The 26,499-nt window shown below is 39.5% G+C and overlaps 1 protein-coding gene across 3 annotated transcripts in view; it reads left to right on the forward strand.

Moving 5' to 3' along the window:
• arid4a (AT-rich interactive domain 4A) overlaps positions 1 to 26,499 on the forward strand; it is a 36,944-nt gene that overhangs the window by 4,814 nt on the left and 5,631 nt on the right. For all 3 annotated transcript variants that reach the window (XM_079833817.1, XM_079833818.1, XM_079833819.1), the window contains exons 5-24: positions 740 to 830; positions 947 to 1,026; positions 1,149 to 1,243; positions 2,314 to 2,446; positions 6,504 to 6,583; positions 6,804 to 6,880; positions 6,975 to 7,144; positions 10,960 to 11,032; positions 12,098 to 12,192; positions 12,557 to 12,654; positions 15,435 to 15,690; positions 16,609 to 16,877; positions 19,536 to 19,715; positions 20,989 to 21,073; positions 21,161 to 21,350; positions 21,971 to 22,033; positions 22,419 to 23,606; positions 23,889 to 23,993; positions 24,405 to 24,611; positions 25,190 to 25,336. In XM_079833817.1, coding sequence (XP_079689943.1) covers positions 740 to 830; positions 947 to 1,026; positions 1,149 to 1,243; positions 2,314 to 2,446; positions 6,504 to 6,583; positions 6,804 to 6,880; positions 6,975 to 7,144; positions 10,960 to 11,032; positions 12,098 to 12,192; positions 12,557 to 12,654; positions 15,435 to 15,690; positions 16,609 to 16,877; positions 19,536 to 19,715; positions 20,989 to 21,073; positions 21,161 to 21,350; positions 21,971 to 22,033; positions 22,419 to 23,606; positions 23,889 to 23,993; positions 24,405 to 24,611; positions 25,190 to 25,336 — 3,682 coding nt within the window. The remainder of the gene's footprint in view (positions 1 to 739; positions 831 to 946; positions 1,027 to 1,148; positions 1,244 to 2,313; positions 2,447 to 6,503; positions 6,584 to 6,803; positions 6,881 to 6,974; positions 7,145 to 10,959; positions 11,033 to 12,097; positions 12,193 to 12,556; positions 12,655 to 15,434; positions 15,691 to 16,608; positions 16,878 to 19,535; positions 19,716 to 20,988; positions 21,074 to 21,160; positions 21,351 to 21,970; positions 22,034 to 22,418; positions 23,607 to 23,888; positions 23,994 to 24,404; positions 24,612 to 25,189; positions 25,337 to 26,499) is intronic.

Genomic DNA, 26,499 nt, shown 5'->3' on the forward strand with positions numbered 1-26,499 from the left:
ACCCTTGTCTTGTCTGAACTTGTTTGTTTGTCTTTGGCTCAAGCTTCACGTTATTATTTCCCAGATGTAGTTTTAGTATTGAGGTCAAAGTCCACTTGACTTGTGTTCGCAGATTTGAAGTGTGTCCCCCTTTCTTCTTGCATGTTCTGCAGACAGGGTGACCATACTCGATTAAGATTTCCTCAGGACTTTTGTAAAAGCCAAAATTTGACCACACCTCAGATTTGGTCCTTTTAGAAGGCTGAAAAATCTCCCGGCGCAGTCACTGCCTTCCGCAATTTCTTCTCATTCAAAAAAACAACAACGCCAGAATAACACTGGCTGGACAGGATTAACAGCGAGTTTTCAAAATTGTGATAATCAAACACGGTTTTAATGATAATTACATTTTAAACGATATTGCTAACCGTCAGTACATTTTATTGTGAAACCGGTAATCGTTCCATCCCTAGTTGTAGCCATGTTTTTAAATAAACCTTCCTCCACATCTGTTAATGTAGAGTGAACAGAGAAAATTAACTTGTAGTCATAACTGGAATATTGTTTAAAGAAACTAAGCACTTTGTGCACTCTTAATTATGTGGCAAAAGTGCCTTATATTGTAGCTCATAAACAAGAAAAGTTGTAGAAATGTCTTTAACTGAACACTATGTTTGAATTGTTTCTAATTTCTGTCACAACAGCTTATTGCACAAAAAGTTAGGTAGTGCAATGATGTGTTCTATATCTATGGTCTTAGGTTGGCTCAACAGTGGAAGTAAAGAGCCCAGAGGGTGGACTTAGTGAAGCTGTCATCAGCAAACTCACAGATGCCAGCTGGTACACCGTGGGTACGTACAGACACGACTGAGTAAATCTCCCGAAACATTTTGTACTTATAGGACCACTCATATGCTCTATAATTGATCTTCAATTTAAATTATTTTATTCCCCATCGTCATTGCAGTTTTTGATGACGGAGATGAGAAAACCCTTAGAAGAACTTCACTGTGTCTTAAAGGCGAAAGACATTTTGCAGAGAGTGAGGTAAATGAAAAAAAAAATGCATTGAGTGTGAGGTGTTGTCTGCATCGTGTGTCTTGTGGTTAACACTTTTTCTTGGATTTTCCCTACCTCTCTTTTTTTATGCCTATTTCTCTCTGTAACAGACTTTGGACCAACTGCCCCTTACTAACCCAGAGCACTTTGGCACACCAGTCATTGGAAAGAAGACAAATCGGGGTAGAAGGTCTTCGCAGGCAGTGTGAGTGTTTACAGTACTTTCCTCTTTGGTTATATGCATGCAGTGTATATGAAGATCATTCTTTGTTTAATTGGTCGTATTCCTCACAGTTTAGAAGTCCATGTCATAGTTTCTTGCACCCAAAACAGTCCTAACTTAGATTTACATGATCATTTTCCCACTTTCTTTCTTTAAATCTTTTCTTAAATTTAAACAGACGGTTGCTAATGTACCTTTAAGACTTCTGTATTTAAATAATCTCTGATGTAAGTGATCTTCATACTGAGCTTGATAAAGTACACTTCATAGTCTTGTTTTGTTGTTATTATTGTGCCCTCAATTTGTTACACGTAGATCCTTAAAGGGATAGTTCACCCAAAAATAAAAAATTAGACCATGATTTACTCACCCTCAAGTCATCCCAGGTGTATATGACATTCTTCTTTCAGACTAATTAAATCTGAGTTATATTAAAAATGTCCTGGCTCTTCAAAACGTCAAAAAGTGCATCTATCCATCATATAACTGCTCCACATGGCTCCGGGGGGTTAATAAAGGCCTTCTGAAGCGAAGTGGCACATTTGTGTAAGAAAAATATCCATATTTAAAACTTTATAGACTAAAATAATTAGCTTCTGGTGTTCAGCGGTACACGATTAGACTAAAAGAGTAACTCTTGACCCTTGAGGCATGCGTATTGACGAACGCAGAAGCGCAGAGAAAGGAACAAATCAAAACGTACCTTCGGGTTACTCTTTTAGCACAAGTCGACTCGCGTCAGGAAGCCTTGAGCCGTGTGGAGCAGTTATATGATTGATAAATGCACTTTTATGGACTTCAAAAACGACATAACCATTCTCTGCCATTATAACGCTTTGAAGAGCCAGGACATTTTTAATATAACTGAGTAAATCATGGTCTAATTTTCATTTTTGGGTGAACTAACCCTTTAAATAACAAATAACATGCAACAACTAACAATTTCTATTTTATTTATTTTCCTACATGCATAAATGCTGTTTTCTGATCAGTGTTTTAATGTGAAAAGGGAGCGTGTTTCAAACATTTGTGCTCTGTTTGATGAAATGCAGTGCAGAAGATGAGAAGGAGTCTTCATCGAGTGAAGATGATGACGATGACAGGAGAAGGCTTAATGATGATCTTTTGGGGAAAGTTGCCCGTGTTCAGAGTGGGTCCGAAAGTGATTCCTGCCATTTCGCCTTGGTAAGTCCATGATTCATTTACAAACCTCTTTTAACTTTTGCATTTTAAAACAAGCTAGGGAGACTAGCTATGTTACCATCCATTTTTGTAATGCTCATTTTGGGAAATCGCATAAAAAAAAAAAAAAAAGCTGGATGGAAACGCCAAGATGCGCATAAATTCTAAAAATGTGCATAAACGTAGTCATGGGACGGCATAACTGACCTAACCAGTGGACCGATGTCATTGGACAGCATCTGAAATGTTGTTTTGGCGCTTCTGAAATGCTTTAGCCAAAGTCTGCCATCAAAGTGGTTCGGTATAATTACCTCCCGGAACTGTTTTACATGACTGCGTTCCCAAACTGCAGCATCCACCTCAGAAAGCAGTTGAACATGACCGGATTTATTGCATTTCGTTTGCGTGCTCTGAGCTGCAAGTAATTTATTATAAGTGGCTTCTTCTGCAGCAAATTAAAAACATTTCCTGGTGATATTTGGTGCCATTTTATCAGGAAGTGTCGATTTTTGTTCTCTTTGGATGGAAACACTGCTTCATTCGCAAATGTTTTATGCAATATCTCAATTTTGCACTTAAATTTGCAACTTTGAATGGAAACATAGCTATTGTCAGGCATAGAATAACTACATTTCTCAAAAAGTACTCTCCTTCAAGCCTGAATGCTATTTTTTTTTTCTTCCCTTTAAACAAAAAAGAATATTTGCAAAATCTTCACAATGCTTTTCCATAGACCTCATTCACATCAGCGCCATCTTTGATTTTGAATGGGAATGAAAGCGAGGCTTTGAGGTATAGACGTACATCTCTTCAGTGGGTTGTGCTGTTATTTAATCTGCTTTTCGATTGTTCTGCGGATGAAACACTGCAAAAAATATCTTTCCAAGAAATTTCAGTAGGAAAAAAACACCAGACAACATGAGCTGTGGAACATTATAATTGATATAGGAGCTTTTTTTTCTCTCTCTCTCTTCAGCCTCTCTCTCTTCAGCGAATGCCATTGAAGCTGTGAAGGATAGACTTGACACGTTTTCACTTTCACTTTTGTCATGGCGCTGCTCTGAATAAGGTCTATACTTCAACAACAGTTCATAGTGAGAGGTTGTAGGACCAACAAATCAGTATCCACCTTTTTCCTGAGTAAACGATGAGCTTGTCATGAGGAATTCCAACTTCCGTTTAGATGCTGTCCTGTTCCGATCTCCATAGGAACACAAAATGGGGTAAAAAGAGTGTCTGAATTAACTAAACAGAAACTTTTTGAACACTACTATAAAAAAATATGTGCAGGGTTAAGCTGTGCTGTTGTTAGCTGCTATATATCCGCAATAAACTGAAAATTTTTCTAAAGTATGTATTTTGAGCACCAGAGAATCTGAAGAGACTGTCCGTATGCGGCACCGTATGCATTGCATTTTATGCTAGACTGGCAAAAGAAAACAAGCATAGCTTGCAGCTCTTAAAGGTCCCCTTCTTCGCGATTCCATTGTTCAAACTTTAGTTAGTGTGTAATGTTGCTGTTAGAGCATAAATAATACCTGTAAAATTATAAAGCTCAAAGTTCAATGCCAAGCGAGATATTTTATTTAACAGAAGTTCCCTTTCAAAGCCTACAGCGAACGGCTGGCTTGGACTACATCCTGGTACTTCCTTCTTTAATTACGTCAGTAGAGCAGTAGAACAGACTAACCTCCGCCCACAAAGAAACGCGAAAAAGGGGGCGCGGTCTTGTTGCTGTCCCACGTGGAGAAGCGGACGGTCGCGTGGAGAAAAGGAACTGTTGCGTTGAGTGTGTTTATCGCCATGTCATCGAGACGCTGTTATTTTCATCCAGGAGTCAAATCACCTTTGTTTGGCTTTCCCAGGGACGCTGTAGAGATTATTGAACGCATACATCTCTCCGTTAAGAGGCGTGACCTTTCCAACGTGCGCTAAGCTGCTGTCAAATTACAACACAGGAACCACTTTCACGTGCGCTAAGCTGTGGTCGAATCACAGCACAGGAACCGCTTGCACAATCAGAACTCGTTACGTGTTTCTGAAGGAGGGACTTCATAGCACAAGGAAATCACCAGCCGTTTTTAGGACAGTGGAAACAGCGGTATACAGATAAGTAAATAGTGTGAAAAATACTGTGTTTTTTTACACGCGAAACATGAACACATGTTATATTGCACACTGTAAACACAATCAAAGCTTCAAAAAAACACGAAGAACGGGACCTTTAAGTGAAAATACTCCCTGAAGAGGGTATATATGTGTGTTCTAATCGTTTTGAGAACAAAATCCCACGAACTTTCTCCTAATTGGGAGCTGCATGTAGGATTTGAGCGCTCATGTTTTCAGTGCAGACAGCAGCTGACTTAGGACAGCTTCTTGTCATCTACACACTCATTTAACTTTGATTAGTGAAGCTCTGACAAAAGACATTGCTACCCTGTGAAGTGATGGCACTATAGAGCCATGTGCTTTTTAAACCATTTTCATAGGTGTAACATTACATATCCACTCGGAAAATACGCTAATTTGACTAGAAACACCGGAGACTGGAAATGTAAAGTATCATTCCAGTATGAGTCGGCCGAGACTTCCATCTTCAGAAAAAAAGATGAATAAACATAGTCTCTATGACTTGTGAGAGTAGACTTCTGAATAAAGTGATTGCTTTGTATGGGGAACAGACTGAAAGTTATCCGCTGATGATGTTAAAAAGTTTGAAACTGTTGTATGAAAATGATTGTTCTCTGTAAAATAAAAAAGTTGCACACAAACTGTATTGGTTTGGGGAAAAAAAGGATATATTTAAAGATGGAGCCAGTCTGGTGATGTTGTATTGCTGTGGTTGGAAAGTTGTTTGTGTTATGAATTGCACTTTTTAAAAAAGTTAATTAACCATTTGCTGGAATTTTCTGACAATCCATTTTTTTTCCACTGTTATGTGGTAGGAGGCAGTATTAAAGGTCCCGTTTTTCCTGTGTTTTTGAAGCTTTGATTGTGTTTACAGTGTGCAATATAACATGTTCATGTTTCGCGTGTAAAAAAAACAGTATTTTTCACACAATTTACTTATCTGTATACCGCTGTTTTCACTGTTCTAAAAACGGCTTGAGGATTTCCTTATTCTATGAAGTCCCTCCTTCAGAAATGCGTAACGAGTTCTGATTGTGCCAGCGGTTCCCGTGTTGTGATTCGACAGCAGCTTAGCGCACGTTGCCGGGAAAGGTCACGCCTCTTACCATAACGGGGAGATGCATGTGCTCAAAGTACAGCGTCCCTGAAGGCCAAACAAAGGTGATTTGACTCCGGGATGAAAATAACAGCGTCTCAACGACATGGCGACAAACACACTCAAACGCAACACTTCCTCTTCTCCACGTGGGAGAGCAACGAGACCACGCCCCCTTTTTGCGTATTCTTGTGGGCGGAGGTTAGTCAACAAAACTGTTCTACTGACGTCATTAAAGCAGGATGTACAGGGATGTAGTCCAAACCGGCCGTTCGCTGTAGGCTTTGAAAGGGATCTTCTGTTAAATAAAATATCTCGCTTGGCATTGAACTTTGAGCTTTATAATTTTACAGGTATTATTTATGCTCTAACAGCAACATTACACTCTAACTAAAGTTTGAAAAATGGGATCACGAAGAACAGGACCTTTAAACTTCTAAAATAGTACAGAATCTCTGGATCCAAAAACAAGTGAAGAAGCAGAAACGAGCAATAGAAGCATTGCTTATGCACATGCAAGCTAACAATCATCAAACATTAGGCAGTTTTGATTTGATATGCTGTTTAATGTTACAGAATGAAATGTGGAAGCCACAAAAAGGTGTATGACTGCCAGCTTTGGGAGTGTGAATGGACTCGATCTACTGGAAACTGATTGTTAACAAAAAACGCACTGACTGGCAACTTAAAAAAAAAATCTTTCTGATTGAATGCGTCCATGAAGACTGAAGACTTTCAGTTCTAATATTAAAATAATTGATTACCGTACTTCTATACAGGTAAAGACATGCTCTTTTCACTTTAAGATCTTAATTTTTTTTCTTCTTTTTGAAGGTGATATCTCCAAGCTGCAATGATGACCTAACTGTCAAAAAGGACCAATGTTTAGTGAGATCATTTGCTGATTCCAAATTGTGAGTAGCATTGAAAAGTAGCTTTGACATTTACAAACCCCATGAACTCAAAATGAATGTTACTTCATGTGATAGCTTTGCTCATTAAGCAATTTCATGGGATCCTCTATGGAGATGTTTTGTTTTTTAATGTGGTTATAAATTTTCTTTAATAAGAAGAAACGGAAACATTTTCATGTTACTGTTCTCTTTCTGATTTATCACTGTTTTTGTTCTCCAGTCACACCGTGGCACGCAAAGATGTTCAGGAAGTAAACATTGACTCCTTCTCTAAACCTGAGTACTCACTCATGAAAGGTATGAGACCTAAGATCTGCTGACCTCTGTTGACTTGACTGTTTCCAGGTCACACTCATGCTCTCTTTCTTGTCTGTTTTCTCTCTGTTACCAGGGTTTGAAGCAGCACAGCTCTTTCTACAGGTCAGACAGGTCCCTGACAGCTGGAAGGTGGACTTGAGCGAGATTCTTGAATCCTCCAGCAGTGATGAAGATAATGATGATGAGGATGGTGAAGGCAAAGAGGGCGTGGAGGAGGTGGAGAAAGAGCCTGAGCCAGAGGAAGTAAGTCTCTTTGTCATTTCCAATTTTTTTCCTTTAAAAGCGGTTTGCCAACGGTGTTGCTTATTCAGAAGTTGGTGGTGTTGGCAAATTGCAGTCTTGTCCTTCAAAATTGTAAAGAGGAGCTTATTATTTTCCTCCTTTTTGACTCCTATTATGGTATTTTAGGTTATACTTTAGCTTGGACCCTTGTTTCTTGGTCTCAGTGATTGCTCTGATTAAAGGGGCTGCCAGAGCTGGGCACCAGGCGTACTGAAGCAATATGAGGCCATTCGAGTCCAGTGCCGACTGAGAAAGCCCCAGTGTTGGTATTTATGTTGATTTGTGAAGACATTCCATCGGCCTTTTACATCTCATGTTCTCGTACACCTTGATTAAGCCCACTGAATGCTCTCAGCATGTGGGAAAGCCCCCAGGCTTCGGACAACAATGTCTCATTCTTCCTTCTCCCCGATTTTGGACAAATGGCCATTTGCTTGGTTTTCCGTCACGTTCCCATGGCAACCGCTCGTTCCTTTGGTTGTGAAAAGGCTGCGGGATTGGCTGAGGCCCAGTGGAGGTGTGCCAGTTTTGATGGTGGGCTGAGCTGAGCTCATCTCCGAGTCTTCTCTCCTCATTGGAGAAGATCGGCACGTTGCACTATTATAAGGCCAGCATGTGGAAAGATAAGTGGAAACATTTGTTGGAAATAATGGGTTGCTTTTTTTTTTTTTATGAATTGTTTCTTCAGAAAGCCTGGACTAGGATTCTGTTTAAAGTAAGGATATACAAAACTACATATTTTTAAAATCAACTAGTTGGTGAGCTGCAGACTAATCTGTCTTTAATGTTAGTTCACCGAAAAATGAGTCATTATTTACTCACCCTCATGTCGTTCCAAACCTTTTGTTTTGCCTTCAAATGAAGATATTTTAAATAGAAACGGAGCTATTTCCGTCCCTCCATTTAAGGTTTTATTTTAGCGCACATCCTTAACCACTCCCCTCCAAACGTCAGTCTGCTATGGAGTGGAGAGGGGATGTCATCAGAGAAGGAATGCCCTTCTAGAGCTGAAGCAAGTTTTCAGATTTGATTAAAGATTACCACATTAACCTATTTTCTTTCTTCTGAGTATTACACCGATTAATTGTTAACCAAAAGACTAGCAATGTGTGCTAACAAAGTAAAAGGGGTAAATTTTGATTTTGTGACTACTTAATTGATTTAGCGTGTTTATTTACTGATATTGTGAAAGTATCAGATCATTAAAAATGCACCCGAGCTGATGCTTGACTCAGCATCAAAGTGCTTTTGCTGAGTACTCTTTCCTGTGCAACATTGCCACACTTTAATGTTATAGGCAGACATGAAGATGGGCAAGGTTTTTGAGATTTTCTGCAATAGCACCCTTGTGCTTAGCATTTTCCTTCAGTACTCCGTCTGTGATTGCGGTATATTCTCAGTTTTTTTTTCCAGTCAAGTTTTAACCTGTCCAATCAGCAAACAGAGGGAGTGGCTGAGAACGATGACGTTGATGTCATGCGCTAGTTTGAGATGACATGCGTCACGACCAAACGTTAGCGATTGGTTATGGCAGATCCAGAGTGGCTCTGGGCAGATCCAATAGTTTTAAACTTCCACAGAGTACCCGCCTTCAAGGAAGTAAACGCTTGTCAATGGAGAGTGGCCAGACTCGCTGTACAAATTAAATGTGCGAGAGTCTGGTAGGACCAGGCTACCTTGTGCTTGCCTTGATTTAATATTTCAGACGTTATATTTATATTTAATGTTTAAAATGTAAAAAAAAAAAATTAATAGCGTTTCGGTGCACGTGTGTAACGTTACCGAACGGTTTCCGGGTGCAATCTTTAACAGTTCACTGTCGGCTTGTTTAAAGCGCGGAACACACTTCAATCCGAGTTCCCACACGAACATATTAAGTATTCAGTCCATTTTATCACGAAATTCAACCGATAAATGCTGTTTTGACGCTCTGTAGCGTGACTGATCACTGATCAAGCGGCCGTACGACGCCCACGTGCGTGATCGCGATCATCTGTGAAGGCGATCGATCATCTCTTACTAAAGAATAAACATGAATGACCATCTGAAGGTATGTTGAGGATACATTACAACTTACTGTCATGTATAAATGTGGTGTAATCGCTGTAATCAGTGTTTCAACGGCGGAAAGACGTCAATATAACAGCGGTAAACTAAACCATGTCATGTAACGTTAGCATCACATTTACCTCAGGCAGTCATTCAGTGTCCACAGAATCATATTCACTAGAGAAATCAACTCTTTCACTAAATATATGCACTATATTAGCCGTTATTCATTACTAAAAGTGGCGCATTCCACAGACAACAATCCATGGACGTCATTATTAAACAGTTTTCTAAAGTTGATGTATTAAAACTATTTAAAAACCATACTACTGCATAGTGCTATTGTATAATAATAATAATAATAATAATAATAATAATATATATATAATCTTAATTACACAGTATGTTTTTTTTATTATTCATCAAGCTTTTGTCACCATTTCTGAACAAACAGAGGTACTGTACATATACACTCGAGTCAGTATATGTTTATATTTTCATGTTGAGGAAAAACAATATCATGTGGATGATAAACGTGCCCTGCTGACAGACGTTGCAGTGACCCAAATTTAACGGTATTAAGTGGTTTCTATCTGATCTGTTTTTAAACCCTCGACTGAACTTACAGGAAGCATATGTCTATCGATCATTTTGCATATATACGTTATCTCGCTCTCACTCGTGGTACAGCTGCTGTGCTTACCTGCACTCGTGAATGCAGTGATGGACACAGCGGTCTTTCCTCATTCGCCTGGTGTTTTGATTTCTTATTGTGGTTGTGATATTATGATAGCTCAGTTTCATTAATTAATTTGATCGAAAGTTCAAAACTCATTTTTAACTCGCCCTAACATTTTATAAGATTGTTTTAAATTTTCATTAAGTAATTCCAAACATCGCTAGGCTGACTACGACATTGTGATCAACTTATTAACACGCTCCACAGCACCACCCAGTGGATTTGGTTATAACTGAGTTTTAGTGGGATTTATCATGGATTCACTGCATTTAGGGCCAGCAAAGCACAATTAGTAACATTCGAATAGTATTTTTATTTTCCGAATATTAATTAAAGATTGAATATTCGATTATTTGTGCACATCCCTAGTTTAAACCATAGTATGTTTGCATGTTTTGATGTCCTCATATTCTTGTTCAAGAAATTGCAGTGTCTGTAGCATTTCATTCATAAAGAAGTTGCCAAATATTATAGAGAATAAGTGAATTGAAATTAAATGTTGTTCGGCCAATATTACACAAGGATTTGATCTGCTGTAAAGTGTAACAATCACCAGGCCATTAGCACCCTGTGCCGGCATTTGTTATGATACATAATATAAGCAATCATCTTATGTATTCTTAAGTGTTGTTCTATAAAACATTTGATACTTTATTTGAACCAAATATTATTGACTCATTGTTATTTTATATTTCTATATATATAAAAATAATAATAATAATAATAATTTTAAAACAATAATAACCTTGACAATTAATCAAGCAAAAAATAGCCTTTAAAATAACACATACACACATATATATATATATATATATATATATATGTGTGTATGTGTTATTTTAAAGGCTATTTTTTGCTTGATTAATTGTCAAGGTTATTATTGTTTTAAAATTATTATTATTATTTTTTTTTAATAAAGATGGCAAAATAATTCCAGACTTGGCGAACTTCAAATTCAGATGTTGTACTTTTTCTTTCTTTTAATCAGCCTGATGATGAGCCAGACCCAGAGGAAAGGGACCACTTTCTACAGCAGCTTTACAAGTTCATGGAGGACAGAGGTAATGCCTGCACATCACCAGCTGAGTTGTAATCACTATTGTTAAAAATTAAATGGGGATTAACAATCTTCATAGAGACCGCTAAATAGTGTATCATGGTGGATGTCTTTTAGGGTGCTTTCACACCCGCCTCATTTAGTTCGGTTGAATCGTACTAGAGTTTGTTTTCCCCTTTGGTGTGGTTTGTTTGGTCAGGTGTGAAAGCAGCAATCGCATTTGGTTGTGCACCAAAAGCGGCCCAAACAAGCATACCAAGACCTCCTTGAAGAGGTGGTCTCGGTATGCTTTGAAACAAACTCTGTAGTGGTTCGTTTGTGGTGAGAACGTGATCCGACCTCGAACCGACCCAACTGCAAAAAGTACTGATCATTTTTGGACTAAACCAGCTGCCGTAGTCCGCTGCGCTGTGCATTGTGATGAGGAAGTGTTTGTTGACAGTTTGCACTTTAGCATGGCAGCTCGCGGACAAACTTGGAGTAGTGAGGAGGTGCGGAGCCTCATAGAAATTTGGTCTGATGACCATATTAGGTCCCAACTTTCGAAAACTCACAAGAACAGCGCGATCTTCGCTTGAAGTGACGAGCGATGCGCGTTCGCCGTTTGCAGTGCATTAGAATGTTGTTTTCAAGCCTCATCCGCGCTTCATTATAGAAATGTATTGTTTGCATATTGTGGTGTATACAAACAATGTAATAGATTATGGCCAGGGACAAAACCAGCCTGCACAGTCGCAGTTTAGGAAATATGCCATGGCCAATGAGTGATGTGGATGTTGTCATGTGACTGCATTTTGGTTCGTTTCAACTGGTTCGGACCAAAGCAATCATTGTGGTGTGAAAAGGAACCAAAAAAAGCTGAAAAATGCTACAATGTGTAAGTGTTTGCCCTTGGTTCGGACCAAATGAACCGAACTAGAGATGTGAAAGCACCCTTATAGTCTTTGAGTGTGTGTGTGGCCTCAAAAGCTCAAATGCATTTTTCCATTCTCCACATAGAATCTCATGACCAGCTCTGCAGGACACATTTTCAGTTTAACGCTTCTCTGCACCTTTGCTTTCCTTCCAGGGACTTCAATTAACAAACCTCCAGTGCTTGGCTACAAGGATCTCAACCTCTTCAAGCTCTTCCGACTGGTGCACATTCACGGAGGCTGTGACAATGTGAGTGTTCTTAGCATTACCGCCATCTGTTTATTGTACTCTGCAAGTGGGAAGTGAGACCTTGCCAAAAATATGAAGTGAAAGTAACCGCTGATTGAATTTATGGAGTTCACAGAGCTGGGCTGAGTTGAAAAATTGCTTGTTTATCAAATACATTTTCTGTGAAACATATTTGGGTGTTTGGAGTGGTGATAATTGAGAAAACGGTTGTGCTTGTTCGAGTGATGTCATGTTTCTCTAAGCTCTCTGATCCCTGGGTGCGGTAGACAGATGTGCATGGCACTAGCAACTCTATGCAGGAAGAATTAGCGCTTTTAGTCATCAAAAAGACTTGCAAAATGAGATTCTTTGTTTTGATTTCTAGATTGAGAGTGGATCTATTTGGAAACAGATCTACATGGATCTTGGCATCCCGGTTCTGAACTCTGCTGCCTCATACAATGTGAAAACAGCCTACAGAAAGTAAGTGCATGCTCTCACAATTCCTGCTGTACAGTACTATATTTGTTTACTCAGCAGCCAGTGTTCTTTTTGTGGCGTTGGCAAGTGGAGACAATTTTCCACTTTCGAAGGTGACTTTTGCTGCACCCTTACGATTGTTAAAGAAATATTCTGGGTTATTTTCAGCTTGATGTTTATGGACTGCTTCTGTTGCATGCTGTTGATCACAACACAGTTTTTTCGACCCATCATTGAGTGTAAACACATTAACAAAAAGCATGTTTACAGTAAATAAACCTTACAATGAATGCCTAGCAGGCAAGTATGCAGTACCACAAATAAACATTTCAGATATGCAACTAAGTCGTTCCTAAGGTAACAATAGCCATGTTTTCACTGTCGGGCCAGTGCGAGCCACTGGGCTAATAGCCTCTGACCTGTACCACAGAGCCCAAAACCACACTGCGTTTCCACTGTCAGGCCAGAAACTCTGCATCGCTTCACTAAACTCGCCTGTAACATGCCTCCTTGGAACAACGTCACACAAAACCCATCAATTGGAAGTTATCACAAAACTAATCAGAAAGAAATCACTGGAAACTAGCGAGATCGCAAAACCAACATGATAAAAGTGGCCCTATGTTGGCATTTGTTGTTTACTTAAAGATTTAATACCCAAGCATCGCTGTTTTACAATAATAAGTCATAAATTGATCATTATTAATTAGTGTCGAGATTGCACATTAGTTGCACAGAAATAAAGTGGGATTTACCATTATTTCACTAAAGAAATTAGAGCACACACACAGGCTACTTATTCAGTATTTGTTTATTTGTAGTCACATGACTTAAGCCTATTACATCACATTTAGAAAATGATCGTTCTTTGACAAATTTTCAAACAAAAATCTCCAGTGACCGTCCCAATAGTTATATTTTCAGTCAGAGAAACGGAGTAAGCTCTCGAAAACCGGAGTTGCTTGCTTTATTTTATGACATAGTAGGCCATGCTGTGCTAAATATGGATATCAGACAATCCGGTAGAAAGAGACGAGAGGTACTGACAGATAAAATGAATACATGATTGTGAAAGCCTATAGGATTTGTCTGATTTCTTCAAGCAGTCGTATTTACCATGTTTACTATGGTAATGGTTAGCGCAAATAGTCTTTTGCATCACTTTGTCTGCCTTATACAGTGGTCAGAATCCACAGTGGATCACACACACCGAAGTCATTTCAAACACTTGTGTAGTGATGCACCAATCAGGATTTTACATGGCCGATATCGTTTTTTTGTTGTTGTTTTTTTTAGCAACAAACCATAAAAAATGAAGGTTTACATGGACAAGATGTTTATTTGGTATTTAACAGGCCAAATTTACTTTTGGCCAATGAAAACAAGTCCGCAATCTAAAATTAACAGGAAATTAAATTGGGTTGAATTTATGTGAAATTAAAGGCAACAACTGCATGTTCTGCAATCCAAACAACACATTCAACAATCCAAACAAAAGACCAGCATTTGTTTTTAAATTCAGTGTAAAGAAAAAAAGTCTTTACCAGTGAATTTAAATAAAACCAAAGTATATAAATACATTGTTCCAAAATGTTCAATCAAACAAAAACAAAAATGCTACAGCAGGTGGTAAAATAAATGATCATCCTATACAGAACTGATAGCATTTAATTTCAGAAGTGCATTCATGTTCTTCTTTACAAAAAAGCATTTAGGCTTTGTCACAAGTTCGTCTGTTTCGTTTTTTATCCAACACGTGAGAAGCTGAGCAAACGCTCACTATCTACGCTTGTGCAGGGCGCGGAGAGGTAAGCTTGCGCAACTTCAGCGAGCCCAGGAAAGCGGCTCTTATTTGTGCGTACAATAAACTCCATTGCTTTCTTTGTAATGGCTTGCGCTTTTGGAATATCTCTGCTGTAATTCTGTTTTTTTTTTTATTATGGATTTTATCGATGGTTGCATGAGGGATGAAGGTTTTGCATTATCAACAGATTTGATACTCATCATGTTCTTTCGGGTGATGAACTTTCAAATGTCTGATCAAGTTTGTTGTTCCTCCGCAATTAACTGGTCCTTTGCAGACATTGCAGATTGCAACTGGTGCATCCCTAGTTTTGAGCTAAAATTATTTTAAAAGTCTTTAATACTGATGTTAGCTGGTATATTAAATCATCCCTGGCGCTGCCATCTCCAAACTCCGATAAACTCTGCCTTTGTTCATAGCCACTCCTCAAGCCTGAGCTGGCCCGCTTTGGACCAAGGTATTCGTCGGGCCAAAAAACCTTGGCCGCTGGCCCCAAGGAAGCCCCATCGAGGCCTGATCAAGCCCCGGAAGGGACAGCGAAAACGCAACTGGCACGCACTAGCACACCTGCTTTTGGCCCGACAGTGGAAACACGGCTAATTGTGTGAAACGGGTGTGATAAATTCCTTGCTAACCCTGTCTGGACAAAGTAATAATCATTCGGTCAACTCATTTAATGGCCAGATAAAAAGTAAACCAAGGCCTTTTGAAAATTGAAGGCTTGTTATAAGAGAATGGGGTCCCATATGATGATAACAGAGAATGGTTTCGCTTATTTGACTGATGTCATGTGATGTTACAATTCTCTTGGCTGTCTGATTTAACCTCTTCTTGAGTTCAAAAAACATTTTGAGAAGCTCACACATATGCATGTAAAAGACTTTGTTGAAAACTTGGAGTGTTTCATGTTCTACAATGGTGTTTTTGTAATTAAAAAGTTTGTTGTCGATTTTAAAGTATAACATTTACTGAACCTCAGGTACCTGTACGGATTTGAGGAGTACTGCCGTTCAGCTCAGATCCAATTCAGGACAGTGCACCACAATGAGCCGCGGCCAGACATCCAGCCGGAAGCGCAGAGCATCAAGACTGTGAAAAAAGAGAGTGAAGACACAGACGAGATGATGCAGCAGGTTACAGCAGAGCCTGGAACCAGCGAGGACAGACCTGCAGTAGATGCTGATGAGTCAGATGCCGAGAGTGAAAAAGGATGCAAAGATGTCTCCTCGCCCAGGGTGAGTGTCTGTCTGTCTGTCTGTTGGGCTGCTCTCAGGATGTGGGATTTTCATGATTTGTGTCCTGCCAGCAGCTACAGAGCAATAAGACTTGCATTCAAAGTGTTTTGTCCTTGAACGAGTTGAAGGAAATGCACATGATGATACTAGAGAATGGTTTCGCTTTTATGACCTGATGTCATGTGATGATACACTTCTCTTGGCTGTCTGATCCACTTCTTTGACTTTAAAATTGATTTTAAGGGCATGTCCATTATTTAGGGGTTTTAAACCGGTAAACATCCTGCATTTAAAGGAATAGTTCTCTCAAAAATAAAAACTCGCTCTTGTCTTCTGAAAACGATTACTTTGTTCTGTGGAACACAAAAGGAGAAATTAATCATTTTTTCCCAAGCTGCCTGTTCCAAACAATGAAAGTGAATGCTGACCATAACTGTCAAGCAAAATTTTCATTGAAAGATTGAAATTGCAACATTCTTCTCACTCCAAGTTATCAGCTATCTTTGGAGGACTCAGAATACAGCACATGACTTGTATGGACCACTTTTTGAGGTGCTTTTATGATATATTATTTGTTCAAATATACAAACTATCAAACCTCATTTTTACTTGTGCACATTTAAAAATGAATGATAGTATTTCACTTTTGGTGAACTATTCTTTTAAAATGTTAATTTTTGAACATTAAGCAGTAAGCGGTAGCATTTTGTCACTTAAGCATTTCACTAAAATTATTACTACAGTTTGTATTGTGCTGCTCACATGAGTGTAGTTAAATAAGCTTTCTCTATAGAAAGTGACATTCAATTAACTGGTTTTGTGTGAGGAGATCCCTTTTATATTTATATTTTTTTTCCTTCAATTTTTCTTGTTAGAAACTAGCTAAAACATCTTGGTTGTATGTCTGTGACTCCTCAGGGCCGGCGGCGGTGTACGGTGACCCCTGTGAAAATAGAGGTGAGGGAGCCTGTGAAGCAGGAGTCATCAAAGGAGGAGAAGAAAAATGAGGAGATGCAAGTTGGAGAAGAAAACAGCGGAGAGGAGCAAAGGGAGAAATCTGATGGGGAGAGCCCTGGGAAACGCCGCTGTTACCGCCTCGATGAGTCTGATAAGGATTCTGATGATGAAGAGCAGGAGGACGATGAAGATGATGAGGAAGATGGCGAGAGATCCAGACTCAGGGACTGGTACGTCAGCATTATCTATGCTTAACCTGTTAAATGTTTGCCTGTCCTGATGAACTGATTTACGATTTATTTATCATTTAAACTCCGAATGATTTAAACTGTCATTCATGTGATTAGGCTTGAAACTTTGGGATTGAACCTACTCCAGCAGAGTCAAAAATGATGATAACAGAGAATGGTTTCGCTAACATGACTGATCTCATGTGATGTCACACTTCTCTTGGCTGTCTGATTAACCTCTGCATTTAACCAGAAGAAATGGTGTCAATTCATTAGTACATTTTGACACATTCCTTTGAAAGGGGCCATATTTTTCACTTTTCAAGCTTTTTCCACCCTCTCTGGTCCTTAAAGGGATACTTCACCGCTGGAAAAATGAATGTGAATTTAAATTAGGTCATTTATGTAGTGGAAATGTGAAATTATTTTAGAAGTTGGTGCCTTCTAGGCCAAGAAAAGCCGGAAAATGTATTTTTGGCTCATGGGGATTAAAGACAACAACTCTCAGAATGCATTTGCTTCGCTGCCCTACGAGGCCACTCCCTAGCCACGCCTACCGGTTACATCACTTCCCACCGCGGCACCAACCCACCGTCGTTTTGATTTTTATAGTAATAAAATAATTTAGTTCAGTGAGAGAATAGACACTGCAATGAAAACTGAACGTGTCTGACTAATACAGCACGAGCAGAACGAGAGTTGCAGCCCAAACGCAGCAGGAGTCAGATTTCATTCATCACGAGAGCAAACAGCTGACAGACCAGATGGTCGCGGAAGATTTGGTTTCAAAGCGAATTGTGCCTATTTAAGTGAGTTTGTCATTGTACGGTTTTGTTGTTGTGTTTTTCATTAAGAATAATAGGCTAATGAACCCACAATTCAAGCAACCCGCCCCTGAGTTGGCGCTAATTCTAAGCGTTTTCAGTTCATGCCTATGGAAGCTTAACTTTCATAAGGATTTATTGAAAACACTTGCTTTGCTCCGCACGCTCCATTATCAATGCCCGAGCGGCCATGCGCAGTTTACATTCTGTGAGTGAGATCCCACCCCTCTGGGCGGGTTGGAAACATGCAGAACTTGCTCCTACTACTGGCCTTTAGCCTCTGGCCCAAAACATTTTTTTTCCAGACATAAAATACAGAAATCTCTCGTCTCAGGGGGACATGAAGGAGGGAAGCACGGTCATTCGAATATACTACCGGGTTTCTACTGATTCAAAGCTTAATGCTAATCGGTGAAGTAACCCTTTAAGTTAAACTGGCTGTTTTTGCTGAGGACGTCTACATTTACATTTACGTTTATGCATTTGGCAGACGCTTTTATCCAAAGCGACTTACAGTGCCCTTATTACAGGGACAATCCCCCTGGAGCAACATGGAGTAAGGTGCCTTGCTCAAGGACACACTGGTGTTGACCGCTGGGATTGAACCAGCAACCTTCTGCATATCAGTTCCATGGTTTAACCCACTGGACCAGCATCTCACGTCTATTATACCTGGAAAAAAATATTTATTTTCTCCTGTTGTTATTCATCACTTTGGGTCACACTGCTGTATAGGTGCTGATATGTAAATATTTGTGGTTTTATTTAGGGCTGCCGCAGTGAAGGATTTTCTCCTGCATTGATTTTGATTGGCTTAATATCGTGACGGGATCCGTGAACCGCATTCTGCGGTTGGCTTGTCAATATCGCAGTATTACTAATATTGTGGGTATCACGACAGCCCTAGTTGTGTGTTAATGTGCTTGTGTTGGAACCATAAACTGAAAAAAAAAGATGGATGATGCTTTTTTGTGTGAAATAAACAATCATGAAAATGTAGAAATTAAAGTTAAATCTTCCATCTCCTCGCGAAGTTCCTGAAAAATGACCGTTGGTGCCTCAGAAAAGCTGTCAATCATAATGTCACACCCCCTGTTTTTATAGCATCAAATAACTAACTAAAACCAAACATATTTAAAGAATGAACACTTTAACGTCAGCGTGATGATAAAAGCCTAAAATGACCCAAGCCATCTTTGGAAAAAATGTATTTGATTGTTTAGTTTTTCTGTGTCCCATTACATTTCATGGAGAGGGCGGGGTTATTGACCTGTTCTGCATCCAGCAACCTGGGGGTGGTCGAGGCACTTTGGCTTCACTTTTCTGGACTCGTGTGGCACACACTCTTATGTCCAGCGATTATACATTTATTTGATCAAAATTCAGTAAAAACAGCTACATTATTAGTTATTTTAAATTGTAGTAATATCTCACAATATTTTAGATGTTTTGATTGGTGTATGTTAGGACCACCTCAAAAACGAGATGGTACATCTCAAGGGGTTAATCCAATTAATAAATTCAATGTAATTTATTCCTGTGATGGCAAAGCTGAATTTTCAGCATCATTACTCCAGTCTTCAGTCACATGATCCTTCATAAATCATTATAATATGCTGATTTGATGCTCAAGAAACATTTATTATCAGTGTTGATGATAATTGTCCTGATTGATCAATTTAATGCATCTTTTCACTTACTGACCCCAAACTTTTGAATGGAAGTGTATGTATGTTTATATAGTAAATCAAACTCTTATTTCAAAGATGATATAGTCCTTTAAAAAAAAAAAAAATCTGTGTTGATGAAGAGCATATTCATTTGTGTTTGACAGTGACGACAGGGAGGAGGATGACTGTTGTGAGGACTCGGAGCACTCTTTGACCGGCACTAAAGTCAAAGTGAAATATGGCAAGGGGAAGACACAGAAGATCTATGAAGCTAACATCAAAAACACAGAGACCGATGATGGAGAGATTCTTTACCTGGTGCATTACTACGGCTGGAACGTGAGGTAAGGCTTTGATGAGACTGCATTTTTGGTATTTCATTTACTTGTTATTTGAAAGGACTATACTTTGTAAATAATGAATGAAATTTGAAGGCTTGTTTATGAGAATGGGGTCAAAGATGATGATACCAGAGAATGGTTTCGCTAACTTGACTGATGTCATCTGATGTTACATTTCTCTTGGCTGTCTGATTAACCTCAGCTTCAATTTCACATTTGCTATAATAGACTTTTAGCCTTTTACCATTACTGTGCGTTCACACTGCCGCTGGCGAGAGCCTCAAAGTGGCCGGAAGTAATTTATTTTCAATGGGAGCTGGCGGCGTGCTCTGAAGAGAGATGTGTGTCTTGGACGATTTGGGCGTCGAGGACAGTTGAAATCAGCTTTACGGTAATAAGCTATGACGCTGTTCGGCGGCGACCGGGTGGCAACCAATCGAAATGTTGAAGTGCTCTGCTTGAGATGATTCCAGAGAACGCTGTCCTGGAAACTTTGGTTCCGACCACATTAGTATTTAGGAGAGGTTGATCATTGGTTTGGCGGGTTTGATAAGAGAGCGAAAATTTTGCGCGCTAGAACACTTGTTTTTCAGCGGGAATGCAATTGAGTTGCTCAAAGCAACACCGATTTGACCAATTGCATTAATGCTGCACTTCAACCAGGACCGTTATTGTAATGTAGGCTGCACACAAATTAATGTTAATGTTAATTAAAGACCGATGCTAGCAAACGTCTCCTATAAACTGCATGTTGAAATTAGACTAGCACTTAACCATGAACACAAGCCACACCACACAAATGGCCTTTAATTGGTTTATTTCGTTAGCAAACATGTAACTATAATTGTTAAATTCTTTCAATCTTTTTTTTATTTTATTTTTTTTACACTCACATTTAAATGATTTCATGAGGTTAACTTTTATACGGTTATACCTGTGGTCAGTCTGCACAAATGCTGAACAACATGATTTAAATAAAAAGTTTAAATAAAGTAAAAAAAAAAAAAGACCAAGCATTTGATCTACGTCAGCGTGTCCAGTAATCTTTCACAGCGTTGTTGGCAGGGCGGCCAGAGTGAATTTTGAGGCTCTCGCCGGCAGCGGTGTGAACACAGTCACAAAATATGAGTTTTCATTGGACATTTAAAGCATGCGGTTCAGAATTCAGTGTTCTTTTGAAAATATCCAAATGGTTTGTGAAGACTGAATGGATTATTTATTTTTCACATTGTGTGTGATGACAATATTATTTAAGAGGCTATTTTGTCTCTAACAGATATGATGAATGGGTCAAGGCAGATCGAATAATATGGCCTGGAGATAAAGGTGGAACAAAGAGAAAACAAAAGAAAAAAATGAAGGTGAGTGACAAGTCTATAATAAAAAAAAACAAGACTTATCTTCTAAGAACCTCGGGGAAAATTGTTTCATGCTCTCCTTCACCACAGAATAAAGAAGATGGAGAAAAGGAGAAAGAGGAGGATAAGGCCAAACTGGGGATACGGCGAGGTCGTCCTCCACTTAAATCCACCCCTCCCAGCACCTCCCGCAGTCTGTCCAAGACCCCCAGCAGTGAAGGTCGATCCAGCAGCAAGAACTCACGGCCTGCAGATGCTTCTGCCCTGCCAAATGGAGAGGGTAAGAGTAAGAGAATGTCAAAAGCTGTGTGTAAAACTTGTGATATTGTAGCTAACGTTCAGGTCTGGAAACTGGAAGGGTGCTGGTAATAAAAAAAATCATCTACGTATTTGTCTTCCTGTCACATAAACCAGCCTTTTGCCATTTAATGACAAACATTATCATTTATGTGGTAAGGTTAAGGGCTTTGTGGGTTTTGTTTAACATTACTGTTCTAAATGACACTTATTTTTATGCATCTCGCAGTGCTTTTAAGGTATCCACCTTATTTTTCCACGTAAGAGTGTGTGGCCATTTGTAAATTGAATGTGTCTGCTTCCGGTGTCATCTGCTTTTTTTTAGCTCCACAAAAAAGCTTATGCTGCTTGATATTGCAAACTGGTGTATTGTATTGTCATAATTATAAACATACTGGTTTGTAGTGCAAATAGCTTTACCATTTACAGCACTTTATAGCAGCTAATGAATCAGAAATCTTGCACATTCACAGAAAATTGCTTGCTTCCGTGTTGAAAAAATAAGGTGGATACTTTTTGTTTTTGCCAGTACTTGTATATCCTGGGAAACAATCACATGACCGTGGCTATTGCATTAACTTACTTTTTAAAATATTTGTACAGGTACTCCTCGCCGGCGAACAAGGAGAACTTCTGGGATGTATGATTCTGATAGAGGATCTAATGGTAAGAGCAGCTTGCATTGTTTTGTTTGTTTGCGAAATCAGTTTCTCAATATAAATGGAATTCCAGTGATATGTAAAATAAAGTGCTAATAATTTATATATGACAGACAAATACAAACCAGTGAGCTCATGCTGAACTGCCAGTCTTAAAGAGTCATGTGAAATCACTTTACAAGTTTCTAACTGTTTGATGCCTTTTTCCTGCCCCATTTTGGAACCTTCAGTTTTTTTGTTGTCGTTTTTTACAGTTGGCTCAGAAAGCACAGAAATACTTATCTCTTCCAATACATCTGTGTATCTTTAGTTTTAGGTATAGTTTACAGCTTCATGATGGTTAACTTTCATGCCTGTTGTATTTTCATCCTTTTTTCCCCCCACATTTTTAGATTCGGGGAACTCCTCAGATGATAGCGAGTCTGAGGAATCTCCTGAGAAGAAGCTGGATTGGACCGAGAGAACTGATCCACCCTCGACAGCAAAACAAGAGGCAGCTGAGGATCTCTCGGAGGAGTGCACAATGCCAGAACCTGCGCAGACTGAGCCTGAACTACCCAGCAGCCCACAAGAGATACTCAACTTCAAAGAGAGTGAGAGTAACCCTGAGGAAGATGCATCCCGGCTCCCTGTTGAGTCCGATGACGGCTCTCCAAAACCAAGAGCAAAGAAACCTCGTTTGAAAGAACCAGGATCAGAGACACAAACACCACCTGCTGCTAATCACACAGAGGCAGAGGAACCATCCACTCCTCCACGGCCTGTGAAGAAATCCCAGGAAACGCCGCATAACAGTCCCATAGAGAGAATAAAGCTGGTGGAGACAGCCGGCTCAGACACCGACTCCGCAACAGAGGACATCGAGCCTCCAGAGCGAAGCAGCGCAGTGAAACGCAAAATCACTGAACCGCGAACGCCAGAAAAGAAAATTCGCCTGGACAGAAAAGAAGAACCCAAAACGGTTTCTCCAGTTAAAGCACTACTGATAGAGAACAAACCTGAGCCTGAGAAGAGGGCCGAGGAGGTGCAGAAACCCGAGGAACCCCCTACTCCAACACTATCATCTCCCAGCAAAGATATCGAGATTAAATCTGAGATGCCTGCTCTTACCAGAGAGGTGCACCTCAAGGTAGAACCTCCATGCCCAGAGCTGGAAGATCCAACAACAGCCACAAACGAGGAAATGATGCCTCAAATTGGCCCAGAGGCACTGGTCTGCCACGAAGTGGACCTTGACGATCCAGAGGAGAAGGAGAAACCCTCTGGTGAAGAGTTACTGAAAATGATGGAGGAAGAGAAAGCTCAGCCTCAGCCTGAGCCTCAGCCTCTGGAGCCTTCTGACCACCTTCCTCATGTCCTGGTTGCAGTGGGACCTCCACGTCTGTTTTCCCCATCCTCTGCCCCCAGCCCGGACGAATCTCAAAGCACTAAGGGTGAGAGTGACGCCACCATCGAAGTGGACAGCGTGGCAGAATCACAGGAGGGTCTCGGGGAGAACGAGTCAACTCATAGCTTTGATGCTAGTGCAAGTTCGAGCAATTCCAGCATCTCACTGCAGGATCGAGACGGAAAGGACAGAGGTAAGTTAAAGCCTGATGCACATTCTGATAATACCAATGGTTGACTTTTGAAACCTGCTGTTAAAGAGTAAACCGTTTTTATTGGGGAGAAAAAAATAAAAGACTTCAATATTGGCCTAATTAGACTGGTGCCGTTTAAGAAAAAAAGGCTCTACTGTTGCCAATATATTGTCCGTTTACTAGATTTGTTATTTTTATGATGATTTGATGCTTTTTTTTGTCTGCTTGACCATCTTTGTTCATGTTTTCCTTATCCATTTGGTTACCAATCTGAATTTTCAGGTCAAAAGAGGTTATTGGATTGCACTACCGGCTCGTCGGCCAAGAAGCAAAAACGCAGCCAGAAACGTTCAAGCGCTGTTTGTAAAACAGAGAAGAATGGAGCAGGCGAGTGTTCTGAAGTGTTTTAAAAACTTTGGATGCATTTATAGTTTGTTGTCCAAGTCGGTGTTATTCAATATCAGTTTATAGCGTACAACTAACAGAAAACAATATTATATTTTTTTTCCTAAAAAGGTTAGGTCAGGATTTTAATGTTATTTATCAGTGAAATATTGAATGTATGTGAAAATGGAAGGTTTGTGAAAAAAAAGAGCGAGGTCCAATATGATGATACCAGAGAATGGTTTCGCTAACTTGACTGATGTCAACTGATGTCACACTTCTCTTGGCTGTCTGATTAACCTCAGCTTCAATTAAACGTTTAGTGACATTTTAGCTTTAACTGTGTATTGTTTGTCTTGGTCTGATCCGATTTGAGTCTGTTTTAATATTGACCGTCTCTCTGTATGTCTCCAGGTCACAGTAGCGACAGTGAGGACCCGTCTGCCATGGACAGCTCTAATAAGCTAACCCCAGTCAAGCACTCCAGCCTACCCAAGAGCCAGAAGCTTTCTCGATCGCCCGGTCTGGTTTCTCCTAACAGTAAAGACATGGAGAAAGACAAGCACAAAGAGAAGCAGTCCATCCCTTCCCCCCGCACATACAAGTGGTCCTGCCAGTTGAGTGAGTTTACAAACTTTTATTTTGGTTGTGGCTTCTCATGCTTTGCTGACATCAGATGTAGACACATTTGCATTGTAACAGACATTTGATAGTGATTCTCTCCATTTAATATGAGACAGCGTGCTGTCAATTGACAGAATCCAGGCTATATTAAAAAACATATTTTTTCTTTATATTGGAGATGCAATTGATTCATACAGTTTTACTATTAATGTGTGCAATTTATCGTTTGATAAGCATGAAAGATTTGTTTATATAGCAGATTAATGTAATTAAAGGATACTTTGGCTCATTTTAAACTTTGGGAAATTCTACTATACCCAGATATCTTGTGGCTCGTTTCCACCGCGCTGTACAGTTCAGTACGGTGCGAAATTTTTGCCGTTTCTATTGTCAGAAGTTTTAAATGGTACCCTAATTCCGAACCGTACACCACTTTTTTGGCACCCTTCCATTGGGGTACCTAGCACAATAGTCCAGTACTATAGGGTGTTTTTTTATTTTATTTTAAAAAATAATGTTTTTTTTTAATTAACTTTAATCCTCTCCTGACTGGTTCCTGCTTCTGTTTTTCACAGCTGAGCTGGACAACATGTCAAGTACTGAGCGCATTTCATTCTTGCAAAAGAAGCTACAAGAAATCAGGAAATACTACATGTCACTCAAGTCTGAGGTGGCTTCCATCGACAGGAGGCGGAAAAGGTTAAAAAAGAAGGAAAGAGAAGGTAAATTTGTATTTATTTATTTCATTTATTATTAATAATAATAATTATTATTATTTTATTAATGATGAGGATAAATTTAATTCATTTTCTTAATGATGAGGACTAGGGCTGTAACGACTAATCTAGGGCTGCCACTAACGACAATTTTTTTTTTTATATCGAAAGTAATTGAATAATATGACAACTTACTATTCATTGTTTTAGGGTTAAAAAAACCCTAAAAACTCACTTGGCCGGCATGTTCCTGCCCTGCTTCACACAGAATATTAGGTCCGGCCCTTTAAGAGCTGCACGGACCAAATTCATTGTAACACCCGATTTCTCATTCAACTCCGACTGCGTTTACCCGAATACTCGCCAGGATGTGTATTTTTACATATTTTTTTACTATTCAAACCCAATAATCCGCGAAACTGGCATCGCGATCTGTCTGAGTGAAAGGCGTGTGCGCGCACTTCAGGTCAGAGTCCGGCAGCGCGAGCACGTCCTGACCGCGCCACACTTTTCTGTGCTGCTTCCATTGTTTAGTGAACGATGGAAGCAGAGCTCACACACACACACACACACACACACACACACACACACACACGTCCTCACTCCTGCTGTCACACATACTGCTCTTTATTAGAGTGCTGTAATTTTTTTAAGTAACTTACCGGTACTACTAATACAATTTCATATCGTACCCAACTTGCCCAGTCGACTAAAAATATAGACGTCGACTAATTAACAGCGTCGACGCAGTCGATTGTATCGACCAATCGCTACAGGCCTAGACTAATCAATAAAATCGACAGCGATTCTCATTATCGATTATTCTGGTCTGCCCTCTGTGCATGGAAAGCTTCCACCAGTTGTGCCAAATTGCAGCACTGAATGATGCAATTCTATGCACAAAATTAGGGATGTAACGATTCACTCAACTCACGATGCGATAAGATTCACGATACTAGTGTCATGATTCATGATACGATTTTCTCACTACTTTTTTAACAAAAGGAGATTTAAGACAAATTATAAAATAAAAGTGTCCTTTTATTTCTCAGACAAAATTCTGCATATTTCTTTGTAAAATTTAAATGTATATTTAATGTCAAATAATAACTCAATTGAAATTTTAAAACAAATCCTCAAAAAGTCCCTTCAATGAGATCTTCCAATGG

Source organism: Gobio gobio (assembly GCF_949357685.1).
Source record: "Gobio gobio genome assembly, chromosome: 13".
Taxonomy (NCBI): Eukaryota; Metazoa; Chordata; class Actinopteri; order Cypriniformes; family Gobionidae; genus Gobio; species Gobio gobio.